Below are 12,751 nucleotides of genomic sequence, written 5' to 3'. Positions count from 1 at the left end.
ATCACCTCTGTTTCTCGTGTTCTTCTCCACACAATGAACAAAGGCTCTGACAAAGGTTCTGTACTGCAGAGGATCCCCATCAAAATATGGAATCTCTCTTGGTGGCAGTAAGTGAGTGGTTTGCTGCTCCACTAGCATTGCTGTTATCTCATTTTGTCTTTTTAATAGGTTGCATACAACTGAGGTTTCATTGCTTTGAGGTGAAATTACAGTTGGGGTCGTTAGCTGCACAGGAGGGTCCATGTGAGTTGTATTGTCCTGTTCTCCATCCCAAGACACATGTTGTCTTTGTAAAGATGGCGGTTGTGTTTGAATGAGCGTTGGCTGTAACAGCATAGATTGTTGTCTTTGCCAAAATGGGGGCGGTTGAATGGGTGTTGGCTGCATCAAGTGCATAGGTTGTTGTATTTGCCTGGTTGTTGAATGAGTGCTTGTTGCTGTTGCATAGCTTGTGGTATTTGCCAGGGTGGTGGTTGTTGAATGGGTGCTTGTTGCTGTTGCATAGCTTGTGGTATTTGCCAGGGTGGTGGTTGTTGAATGGGTGCTTGTTGCTGTTGCATAGCTTGTGGTATTTGCCAGGGTGGTGGTTGTTGAATGGGTGCTTGTTGCTGTTGCATAGCTTGTGGTATTTGCCAGGGTGGTGGTTGTTGAATGGGTGCTTGTTGCTGTTGCATAGCTTGTGGTATTTGCCAGGGTGGTGGTTGTTGAATGGGTGCTTGTTGCTGTTGCATAGCTTGTGGTATTTGCCAGGGTGGTGGTTGTTGAATGGGTGCTTGTTGCTGTTGCATAGCTTGTGGTTTCCATAGTGATGGTTGTTGCACATATGATTGCTGTGCAGATGGTTGCTGCAGTTCCAGGGCTGTACGCTAAGCTTTTTCACTAGGGGCACACTTGCCCCTAAATTAGAAATTTAGGGGCAAAAAATATGTTTTAGGGGCAAATTTTTAAATAACAATTTTACCATTATAGTGCAAAAAAATGTGTTCCTCCTGCCTCATTACTGTGGTCCTTTTATTTAACATTTAAGTGCTTTTGTTGTCAGGTTTGTATCTTTTATATTGAACCAACTAGGGCTGGGCGATATGGCCTAAATATGATATCACGATATTTTCTGACCTTTCGGCGATACACGATACACATCACGATGTTTTTCTTTTTTACCCCAAACAATTCATTATGAGGCTTACCAAGACAGTATGAGTTTGCAAGCTAACATTAAAGACAAAATAAAATACCCATGCATTTAGCATTTTTATATTATATATTAGATTTAGATTATTGGATTATTAGATTATATATTGCATATATTTAGCAATGAGATATTATATGATTTAGATATGAAATATGATGAATTGAAAATGGGGGACCCTGATGTAAACAAGACAAAAGTCTTTCTCTGGTCTGCATCCCCTTAACAATTGTATGTATTGAGCTGTACTGTACCCATTCTGCAATATGTTAATAAAGTTTTAAATCAATCAATCAATCAATCAATAGCATTTGAGCATTTTTATGAAACTACTGTATATTTGTATGTCTCTAAATGTTTTGATGAATTGAAAATGGAGGACCCTTATGTAAAAAAGCCGAAAGTCTTTCTCTGGTCTTCATCCTCCTGTACTGTATTGTACCCATTATGCAATCTGTTAATAAAGTTCTCATTCATTCATTCTGACGGAAAACAGAATAATTTTGATTGACAGTAGAGTCTGCCAATTACGTCACAACGCTTGCACCCGCCCTGCTGTTCTTAGCACCAATCGGCAAGCGCATTAGTTTTTGACTTCCTGAATGCCCTGTGCTAACATTAGCTCCCCGCGGCCCACGAGTAGGAGACCAGTGCTCTGCAGGATGACTAAATGAGGCATAATGATTTTACCTCAACGAATGTTATAATAAAAGCCTTTCCATACATCTGTCTGATTGAAAACTTTATTAACAGACCGTGGAATGGGCATATCTCAGCACGGGCTGAGATATGAACGAGTAACGTGTGGACCAGATTGACGCGACACAATATTTACACAACAGCCCCCACCCCTTGTTTTATTGTATTTGTACCTGTACTACCTGCTGTCAGCTGTAGTACGTGTTAGCTCACGTTAGCTAGCGTTAGCTCCGCGGCTAACCCTGAACTAAATCAATGACTAGGTTCTAAAGCATTTCGAGTAGTTTTCACTGCACATAGAAGCAGCCAAACAGCGGGAGAATTTCGGGAGCATATGGCCAAAACCCAGTTAGGAACCATCGATTCCCATCCCTACTACTAACTTTACTTTTCTTCATAGCTAAATCAGCCAGTCTATCAGAGTGAGTGCTCAGTTGATTTTCCCCGCTGATCATACCTGAGTGCTCAGCGTCATCACACGCCTTGGATCATTTAGGAGTGAAATGCGAATGCAAGGCTTGAAATCCCTACTCGCAAGCCCGCCCCCAAATATTATTTACCAATCGCAACGGCCAATTAAAGGGGCAATTTGCGACGAGATCATCGCAGCGTACAGCCCTGAGTTCTGGTGGTTGCATAGATGGTTGCTGTGGTTCTGGTGGCTGCATAGACGGTTGTTGTGGTAGTGATGTATATTCTTTTGCATGAGGATTGAGAGTGACTGAGGGTTCCTTTAACCTTGTTCCTTTCCTGTAGTAGGAGTCCATTCCATCGGACTGTGTGAGTGAAAGAGCTTGGTGACTGGGGGATTGTAATACTGCTATTCTTGCGTTGCTAGCTGCCAGTTGTGCATCAAGCTCCATCGTTTCCTTTTTCTTTTTCAGGATCTGTTCCTGCTCCTCCAGAGCGTGTTTATCCTTTTTCAGGATCTGTTCCTGCTCCTCCAGAGCGTGTTTATCCTTTTTCAGGATCTGTTCCTGCTCCTCCAGAGCGTGTTTATCCTTTTTCAGGATCTGTTCCTGCTCCTCCAGAGCGTGTTTTTTTTTTTTAAACTTTGACCAGTCAGCTGGTTCTTTTCGCGTTTATCGCTTTTTCTGGTCAAGTATGACCGACAGAAACAGGTTGAATGGGGTATAGATGGGGGGAAAGACACTCTGAGAAAATACGGCGGGTCCGGGAGTCGAACTCGTGTACCCCAGATCCGTGACGCGCACGGTTGTCCCCGACGCCGAAATAGCGTTCGAGGTACGCAGTGAGCTACTGGAGCTCCCCCTCCAGAGCGTGTTTATCCTTTAACGCTGCAGCGCGAATCACAAGTGAAGCTCTATCTGCCTCGGCCTGTAAGCGAGCTGCTGAGGTAGAAGATCTGCTGGACCTGCTGGACCTGCTGGTACCAGACCTTGTGTGACCTTTGTGAGCAGATTTTTTACTTCCCACATTAGAAATGCTGTCATTTGGATTAATTAGATTTTGCACGTCCTCCTCATCCTCATTAACACTTTCCACAGGTTTGGTCATTTTTGTCCATGCATTCATGTGATCAATAAAGTCATTGACATTGATAATTTTGGCTTTGAACCAAATGTCATGTTTTCCCCTTTCCTCAGGAGGTACTATTGGCAACAGAGCCTCCTGGTTTGCATCTGCTTCCTTGCATATGTGGAGATATTGCATAAATGCGCATTGCACCTCCTGTTTGCATCCACTTTGCATTAACCCCAAAATCGTTTTTTGCAAGTTAGAAGCCTTGTTAAATTTAGATTTATGTAATTTATGTAATGTGTCAATTTTATCCAATAGGGCTTTTGGTGTTAATTTGCTCTTGCGTTTTGTGACCTGCTGATTGGTATCAACATTGTGTGTGATTTGACCTGTGTCCACCTCGGACTGTGTTTTAGCCACTGTGGGTGTGGGCTGTGACTTTTCAACCAATGAAGGTTCTTTACAATGAGTTTCAGCCGTGGCGGGCTGTTCAACCATAACGCTGGTCTCTGTTGGATTCTGAACACCTTTATCAGAATTCATATCCGCAATATAAGACCAACAGATTCAATATGAAACGGTACCTTTGGTTAAATCACAATAAACAAAACCCACAGTTAATCATCACATGACGTTCTAACCAAACCTTGACACACACACGAACGGGTTGCACAACCATATACCACCAATGCATTGGAATTTTCCCTTTTTATATTTTTCTCAATTGACCCTGTGTGTGCACACATTTGTTTTTTATATGGCCATATAAGATATACCGGTAGCGCGCTACATACCTGTTCGTTGCGCAGCGCTGTCGGGCCGTTTGACTTTATTCTTTGAACTTCGAAAAGTCTTCAAACAACGCTCCTTGTCCGAGCGCTATTCAACTTCAAACAGCGCTCCTTGTCCGAGCGCTATTCAATAAACTGCTTGCGGGCAGGACCGCTCCCGATCCGTCCGCTCGCCCAAATGGTGCTGGGGCAGCTGATGCCGTCCGCTCCTTGACGGTGGTACCGTGGACAGCTCCCTGGTCCGTCCGCTCGCCCAAATGGTGCTGGGGCAGCTCAGCTGGTGCCGTCCACTCCTTGACGGCGCTGGGCAGCTCCTCCTGGTCCGTACGCTCCCCGACGGTGCTGGGCAGCTCCTCCCGGTCCGTCCGCTCCCCGACGGTGCTGGCAGCTCCTCCCGGTCCGCTCCCCGACGGTGCTGGGCAGCTTGGTCCAGATTGTCCACGTTCCGCGCAATTCCAAGCGAAGCGGTGAACCAAACGGTTGTCACTAATGTCTTTCAGCGGCCTCAAAAATCAAAACACTGTCCCGCTGATCAGCTGTTGAATCTTGAGCACAGAGCGCGCTGTCTCGCTGATCAGCTGTTTGAATGAATCTTGAGCGCCGAGCGCGATTATCCTCGTCTTCCAATAAGTAACAAAGGCAATTGTCCATTTCAAACGAAGAGCCTTAGTTTTTGACTAATGTAGACTCCTTTACCTATAAGCCTACTGCGAGGGGCAAGTGGGCTGGCTTGAGTTAGACGCGTGCTTGAAGAATTCAATGTCCAGAGAGCTCGTATCATTTTCGATATGCCAATCCTTTTATTGACCATTATCAACCAAAAAATATATACAAAAACTCTTTTTACTAATAACACTGAACGCCGACCTATACGGCACATCGACACGAACACGGTCAAAAACTGTTTGGCTATCCCCTTGCACACCTGCCGCTCATCACCCACTGATCAGTATAAATGGGTAACCAACCCCTGTGGTGGTTGCCATGGTGACTGAAAATGCCACACCTCTGCACCGTGAGTACAAATAAAATGAAATAAACAGAAAGGCTTTTTGGCTCCAACAATAATAATGTGTGTGTGTGTTTGTTTCGTTTTCTTTTAGGTACCAGAGTGGAAGACAGATGGTGTATCTTCCTCTGCTGTTCGTGGACGAGCTCAGCAACCGAGTCAAAGACCTGCAGGTACAGTTCCTATTGGTCAGCTGTGCCCTAGTCTTACTCCTATTGGTCAGCTGTGTCCTAGTCTTACTCCTATTGGTCAGCTGTGTCCTAGTCTTACTCCTATTGGTCAGCTGTGCCCTAGTCTTACTCCTATTGGTCAGCTGTGCCCTAGTGGTAAATCCTATTGGTCAGCTGTGCCCTAGTCTTACTCCTATTGGTCAGCTGTGCCCTAGTGGTCAATCCTATTGGTCAGCTGTGCCCTAGTCTTACTCCTATTGGTCAGCTGTGCCCTAGTGGTCAATCCTATTGGTCAGCTGTGCCCTAGTCTTACTCCTATTGGTCAGCTGTGCCCTAGTGGTTAATCCTATTGGTCAGCTGTGCCCTAGTCTTACTCCTATTGGTCAGATGTGCCCTAGTGGTCAATCCTATTGGTCAGCTGTGCCCTAGTCTTACTCCTATTGGTCAGATGTGCCCTAGTGGTAAATCGTATTGGTCAACTGTGCCCTAGTCTTAATCCTATTGGTAAGCTGTGCCCTAGTCTTAATCCTATTAGTCAGTTTTGCCCTAGTGGTAAATTATATTGGTCAGCTGTTCCCCAATGTCTGAAACTGTACATTGGAGGTGGTTGGGTGGGTGGGGGTTGGGTAGGCGGGGTGGGGTGGGGGAAACTGTACATTGTAATATCGACGAAACCTTACTTGGTCCCAAGAAGAGGGTCTCGTGTATTACTGGGTTAGGACATTTACTGTACATTGGAGGGGGTTGGGTTAGGACATTTACAGGGGCCAGTTTCGAATTGCAGTCTCCCGTAGGTGCTCTTTGAGAGTGGTTTTGAATGTGGGTAGTGATTCACATTCCTTTACAGCTTTGGGTAGGGCGTTCCACATTGATGTGGCATAATTGCTAAACGTGTTTAGTCCCTTGTTTGAGCCGAATCTGGGTTTAACATGATTTGTGGAGCTCCCTCTGGTGTTGTGATTGTGGTATTCACTGACCTTTGGGAAGTATTTTGACATGTACATGGGTACCTTGGTCATGTAGTGTATCTTGTAGACCAGGCCCATTGCAAGTTGCTGTACTCTGTCGTCTACTCTAAGCCATCATAGGTAGTCAAAGTGGGCAGGGGTGAGGTGGGTTCTAGGAGTAAGGTCAAGTAGTAGTCTGACCAGTTTGTTTTGTGATGTTTGTAATCTTGTTTTTAGCGCCTTTGAGGTGCTTTGGTACCATGAGGTGCAAGCATAGTCGTAGTACCCTTGAATGAGTGCTCCTGCCAGAGTCTTCAGGGTATTCTTGTTTACCAGAGAGGAGATCCGGTACAAGAATCGAGTTCGTTGGTTGACTTTTTTGATTACATTGGATGCCATTTTGTCACAGGAAAGATTTGCCTCTAGGATGGAACCTAGGTATTGTTATGGAAAATGTTGAAGGACAAAAGATGAGTCGTTGTATAAATCATTCTGAGTCGAGTTATTAAAAAATATAGAAAGCCTAGTTAAATTATTTCCGTCTCTCAGCAGCAGGGCCAGCTCAGCCGCATCTGCTAGGCCTCAGCTAGGCTTCAGCTCCCCTCTCCGCGGTCAGCCTCCTCATCTGCCCCTGGTGTAGGTCAGCTTCCTCTGGTTCTGGTTCAGGCGGGCATTTGGATCGGCAGGAGACGGAAAGAAGACACCCGTCCACAGAGAATCCACAAAAGAGAGAGAGAGAGAGAGAGAAAGAGAGAGAGAGAAATAAAAAAAAATGCTCTAGTGAGTAATATAGTGTAATAAAAAACCTTTTTCTCATATTTTCCCCTTATCTGTTTACACACTAAAACAGGGGTGGCCAACCAGTCAGAGACTAAGAGCCACAAAAAAATGACTGTGGTACCACAAAGAGCCACACCATATACCAGCGTTTCTCAACCTTTTTTTTCAGTCACGGCACCCTTCATGTGTTTATAGGTCTCACCCTCTGGCCTCTGAAGTTGCTAATGTCTTTTTTATTTGGGCCTCACAGGGTTAAAAGTACCCTGTGAGACCCACGGTTGCAAAATTACAAAATCACTTTTAGCCATTTAAAAAAACAATGTTTATTTAAAAAATGTTAAAGGGGAACTATTTTACTATTTCTTTCACTATTTGGGCACTTTTACACAATTCCTGTGAGTCTATGGAACACCTAGGTTTTTTTCAAAAAAAAATGCATTGTTTTGTATTTCTAATCAAGTACTAAAAACCGCATTTTTCTACCTCAAGATCTTAAGCCGTTTTGAGGCTGGGCTCCAACCACTGTGTGGCCTGGTGCCAACTGCCACATCAACTGCCACATTATTATGCAGCTGAGAAATCTCTGACATCACAGATATGCACATTTTCAGATGACTCAGTTCAGTGAGGGTGAATATTGTGAGAGGAGAATTGGAAGAATTCGCCAATATGAGAATTAGAGACATATATCCTATTAATATAAGTCCACATAGCTAAGAAACAATGGTAAACACTGAAAAAAGCCATTTATAAGATAGTTCCCCTTTAAGCACATGTATAGTCAATTGGTCCTTGTTGTGAAGGGCCAGATTAAACCGAATATATATATTTATTTATATATATATATATTTAATTGTATTTGTATATTCTCTAATATTCCCTGATATCCCTTGTATATTCCTTGTACAATATGCATTGAATATCCATTCTAGCCTACTGAACATCCCATAATAGTCTCCATTCTACTATTGGTCGAGACCTTGGTGCCAGGCTGCCATACCCCTCAGACCCAGTTCAAACGTACCGCTCAACATGTACGAACAAGTCCTAGTTCCGCGTAGGAATCTGGCTACCGCACCACTAATGGGACTATTTGTTCATAGTGCGTATATATACTGCGCTACTAAAGTAGGACTTCCTTTTCAGTCCAGTTTCTTACCCTCCAATAGAGTCACAGACGTAAAGCCTCCCCGCGACGCCACGTGTGGGAGTAAGGCCAAGTTCGGCTTACCATCGGTATTGAGACATCGTGTATATTAATATTTGAATAGTCATATTTGGCACTATATCGTCGAGTTGGACGTAGTCTATTAAGCTAATAATAGTCTGTTAATATATAGTGCTTCGTGCGGTGAGAATACTACCGTAGTCAGTACCCCATCGTTTCGGGCAGAGAACTGGCTGCTTATCCAGGGTGGTTGACCCCACGTGAAGCTGCACCCGAGGAGCCCCAGAGCCGACGAGCGAGTGGACCTGTATACCGGATTATTCTACCGACGACAGCCCGCCTTCCCCGGCACGGATTATGCTTTGTATACGTTGATTATTCCATGGATAAAGACCCCCGACACTGCCGTGTGTTGGAAACCCCCCCCCTGGAGAGGACGCAAGGTGAGGAGACGCTCTGCAAGACGAGGTCGCTTCACGTCTCTCCTCCGTGGACCGGAGGACGCCGGCCCACAAAGAGTCCACCTGCTTTCATCTGTGGTCCAAGGATCGCCGGCGCATTGAACGGCACTACAGTGGGTTCACCTGGGATACCCTTGGCCGGATGAGGCAGCCGGATTCTACCCCCCCCCTTCCTACTCCTGTCGGCTTACAAGCGACCGGATTAACCCCCCCTAGTGTATCCAGCCTATAATCATTAAAGTATCATTGCTGTTATTCCTTAAACTATTCCAGGTCGTATATGTACCACCTGCGCCTTCAGAGATTGGACATTCTCTATTGATATACCAACGAATACTCTTGCCATAAAAGTGCATACTAATTCCCATTCATAAATGTGATTGATTTGATTAAGTGCTTGCTCTACACACCATCGCTGTGTAGAAATAAAGACCTATTTCTAATTCGTACATTTGTGTTGGATCCGTTTCATCTACGTGACAGTGTTCATCATAATATATTTATGCCGAGTACTGGGTGGCCGAATATTAAGTACAAAGGTAGTGGTAGTAAGTATCATATCTAGTAATACAGTCAGGGAATTGTACCCCTCAGTTACAATTGGTCCTTCGAGCCGGAGGGTAATTAGTGTAATATTAATATAGTGTTATTAATATTGAAATGGCCTATGATGAACACTCCACGAAACGATCCTCCTAACCAACGCCCGCAGCGCGAACGACGGCTCCCTCAGTACTTAGAGGCTTACGCTGTCAGTCAACAACCTAGTCTTCTACTAACAGTAAACGCGGTAAAACTAGAAAGTAAAAGTATGTCTAACCCCAACGCCCAGACTACCCCGACCATAGAGGCCCCTACGGGTTCTAATGTAACTGACCAAGTTCACGGTGGGGACCAGTGGGAACCAGACATGACTTCACACCCGGCCAGTACTGAAGAAGTAGTCCCCGATGAGTCCCGGGAGGAATACAACGCTACCGAGAGAGAACTCGGCACGGAAGAAGACGGGGAGAGCACCGTGGAGATAGAGCTCCAAGGCTCCGCAAGGAGTACCCCGAGGGAAGGCTCCCCTATACAACCGCCTTCTCCCAGCGAGGCAGAGAGGACCCTACAGCAGGCCTTCCTCATCAGCCTGAACGCCGCTGCTGAACGCGACCGACTGCAGATCCAGCAGCGGAGCGAAGAAGAGCATATACGTCTAGAAATAAGACGCATTCAGAGAGAAGAGAATGTGGCCCGAGACCGAGCAGACAGCCAGCGAGCAGCTGCTGGTGCTCTACGGGACGCAGAGCGCGACAGACAGCAAGCGCAACTAATAGAACAGCTGATCAGACGGACAACACCCTCTCCCTCCGCCAGAGGCTCCAGGAACTCGTCTAGACACACCTCCAGGGCGGCATCCCCTAGCCGAGTAAACAACCCTGAACTTGACCAACAGACGAGGTCTATACCCCCCACAGACCACCTCCCCCCACCGGTCCAAGCGAGACCTAGCAACCGGGAAGGAGCAGCATATCCTGTGGAGAGGCTAAACCAGAGACTACAAGCACTGGATGACCTAACTGAAGACGAAGAGGAAGAGGAGGAGAACCACGCCCGACGACAGCACAGTACTCTACCGGACCAGGAGGTCCGGTACAGCCCAGGCTATACTCCCGCGGAGCTGCGCTACAGACCCCCGACTCTATACGCGGGTGAGCACGACGCACGACCCGCACCGAGGAACAGCACCTGGACAAGCGGGCCATGGTACACTGCCGGTACCAGCCCATACCAAGGAGCGGGAGGAGACTCGCCTAGGAGGCCTCTCCCCCAACGCTCGCCGATGTATCCACAGTCAGCGTCATACATTGGCACGCCTATGGTACCCGACTTCACCCAAGAGAACCGGGCCCAGTATACAGAACTCCGCATGTGTCTGGAGACCATGTTGGTGGATGTATTGGATGAACGCCACAAATACGCCATCCTACTGAAGCACTTAAAGGTACCCCGCGCACATAATATAGCGCTCGCCTACGCGACTTCCACCACCCCATACACAGCAGCGCTGGTAGCATTGGACCAGAGGTATGGGCGCATATGGGATTACGTGATCCAGGAGATCCGACACATCGACCGCTTACCCCCAGCAATAGACAATCGAGCACTGGACGACCTGTCCATCAGAGTGCAGTCCCTGGTAGGGATGTTGGGAGCGCAGAGAGAGAAGGGGAGGCATGAACTTTACGCCAACTCAAATGTGGAAAGGATCTTGGAGAAGCTGCCGCCCGCTCGACAGGAGCGTTTTAGGCGACAGAGAGACCACCGAGACCCGAATGGCCCCGAACCGAACCTCCTCGATCTAGCAGACTTCCTGGCGAGAGAAGTCAGCAGCCTACGGCTAGATACATTCGGACGGAGCACCCCTGGCTCCAGAGAAGGAACCAGACGACTAAATGATGGAAGAAGATCGGTGACTGTGATGCACCAATCGGAGTCAGTACCGAGCAGCAGGAGCCACAGTACCCCCTCCAGAACGGAGAAGTGGAAGATAGTGTGCCCCTACTGTGAGAAAGAACACTGGCTAGCGCAATGTGACTCCTTCCCCAAGCTGAACGCGGAGGAAGCAAGTCAATGGATAAAGTCCAACAAGCGCTGTTTTCGCTGTGCGCGCTCACACATGGCAGCCGAATGCCGCTTAAAGAAAAGGTGCACCAAGTGCGATGGAGCCCATCTGGACATACTTCACGACAGTAACAGACGGCGCCCTTCACCCGCACCATCCAGCAGCAAAGCGAGCGTCATGTACATCGATCCCGCCAGCAGCAGTGGAGCCCGAGTACTCCTAAAAGTAGTGCGTGTGACACTAAGCTACCAGAATAAAGTCCTGGACACTTACGCCGTCCTCGATGACGGGTCAGAGAAGACCCTTCTGCTCGCCTCCGCTGCGGCCCAGCTAGGGCTGCGGGGAAGCGAAACCCAAATGACAATTCGGACAATAAGACGAGATTTGAAGACGATAAAGGGCGAGAATGTCTCATTCTCTATCGCAGCAAGCGGCCAGCCTGAGCGACGGTACCAGATTACAGACGCTTTCACCAGCCAAGAAATAGGACTGTCGCGGTACACATACCCCGTCGCCAAGCTGATGGAGAAATATGCACATCTGCGCAAGTTACCGATCCCGCTCATAGACAATGCTATGCCGACCCTGTTGATAGGCTCCGACCATGCAGACCTCATTGTCCCGATAGACCGGGTTCATACCGGACCCCGAGGCTGTCCTGCAGCAGTCGAGACCCGTTTGGGATGGACTCTCCAAGGCCCGCTCGCCAAATCTCTCAACCGAAGTACAGCCACTAGATGTCTCCACTCCCGAGTCACAGAGGGAGAAACCGCACTCCTGCAACACGTAGAGCGGCTATGGACCTTGGAACAAATGCCCTTTAAGAACGGAAAGAAAGACATTCGCTCTAAAGATGACATTTACGCCATTCACCTCCTCGAGACAGGGACCAAGAGAGTCCCGGTCAACGGCGTGTTGAGATACGCCACGCCACTCCTGCGGCGAGAAGGAATGCCTACTTTCCACGCTAAGACAGACGCCACAGAACGGTACCTGCTGAACACGGAGCGGCGCTTAGCCAAGAACCCCGCCCAAGAGAGTGTATACCGCGCTGAGATTGAGAAGCTCATCACAGCGGGACACGTCACAAAGATGGACATTAAAGAGGCTGACCAGACCACTGAATCGTGGTACGTGCCTCACCACAAGGTCCATCACAACGGTAAAGACCGCATAGTATTTAACTGCAGCTACCAGATCGGATCCCAAAATCTGAATAAAGAGTTACTGCCCGGTCCCACACTCGGCCCCTCCCTACTCGGCGTTCTACTCCGCTTCCGCCAAGAAAAGGTGGCCATCAGCGGGGACATTAAAGGAATGTTCCTGCAGGTGAGATTAGTAGAGGAGGACAAGCCCCTGTTGCGGTTCCTATGGAGAGAGAAGCCAGGAGATGAGCACCCAGCCATCTACCAGTGGGAAGTCCTCCCCTTCGGAACGACGTGCAGCC

At 47.6% G+C, this 12,751-nt stretch overlaps 1 protein-coding gene across 1 annotated transcript in view; it reads left to right on the top strand.

Moving 5' to 3' along the window:
- The window catches only part of clptm1l (CLPTM1 like), a 118,402-nt gene that overhangs the window by 48,515 nt on the left and 57,136 nt on the right, over positions 1–12,751 (top strand). The window contains exon 6 of the mRNA XM_084313008.1: positions 5,265–5,343. Within this exon, the coding sequence (XP_084169134.1) occupies positions 5,265–5,343 (79 nt within the window). The remainder of the gene's footprint in view (positions 1–5,264; positions 5,344–12,751) is intronic.

Source organism: Notolepis coatsorum (genome assembly GCF_963971535.1).
Source record: "Notolepis coatsorum genome assembly, chromosome: 4".
Lineage (NCBI taxonomy): Eukaryota > Metazoa > Chordata > Actinopteri > Aulopiformes > Paralepididae > Notolepis > Notolepis coatsorum.
The sequence above is the reverse complement of the archived record's forward strand: the minus strand, read 5'-3'. Positions and strand labels throughout refer to the sequence as shown.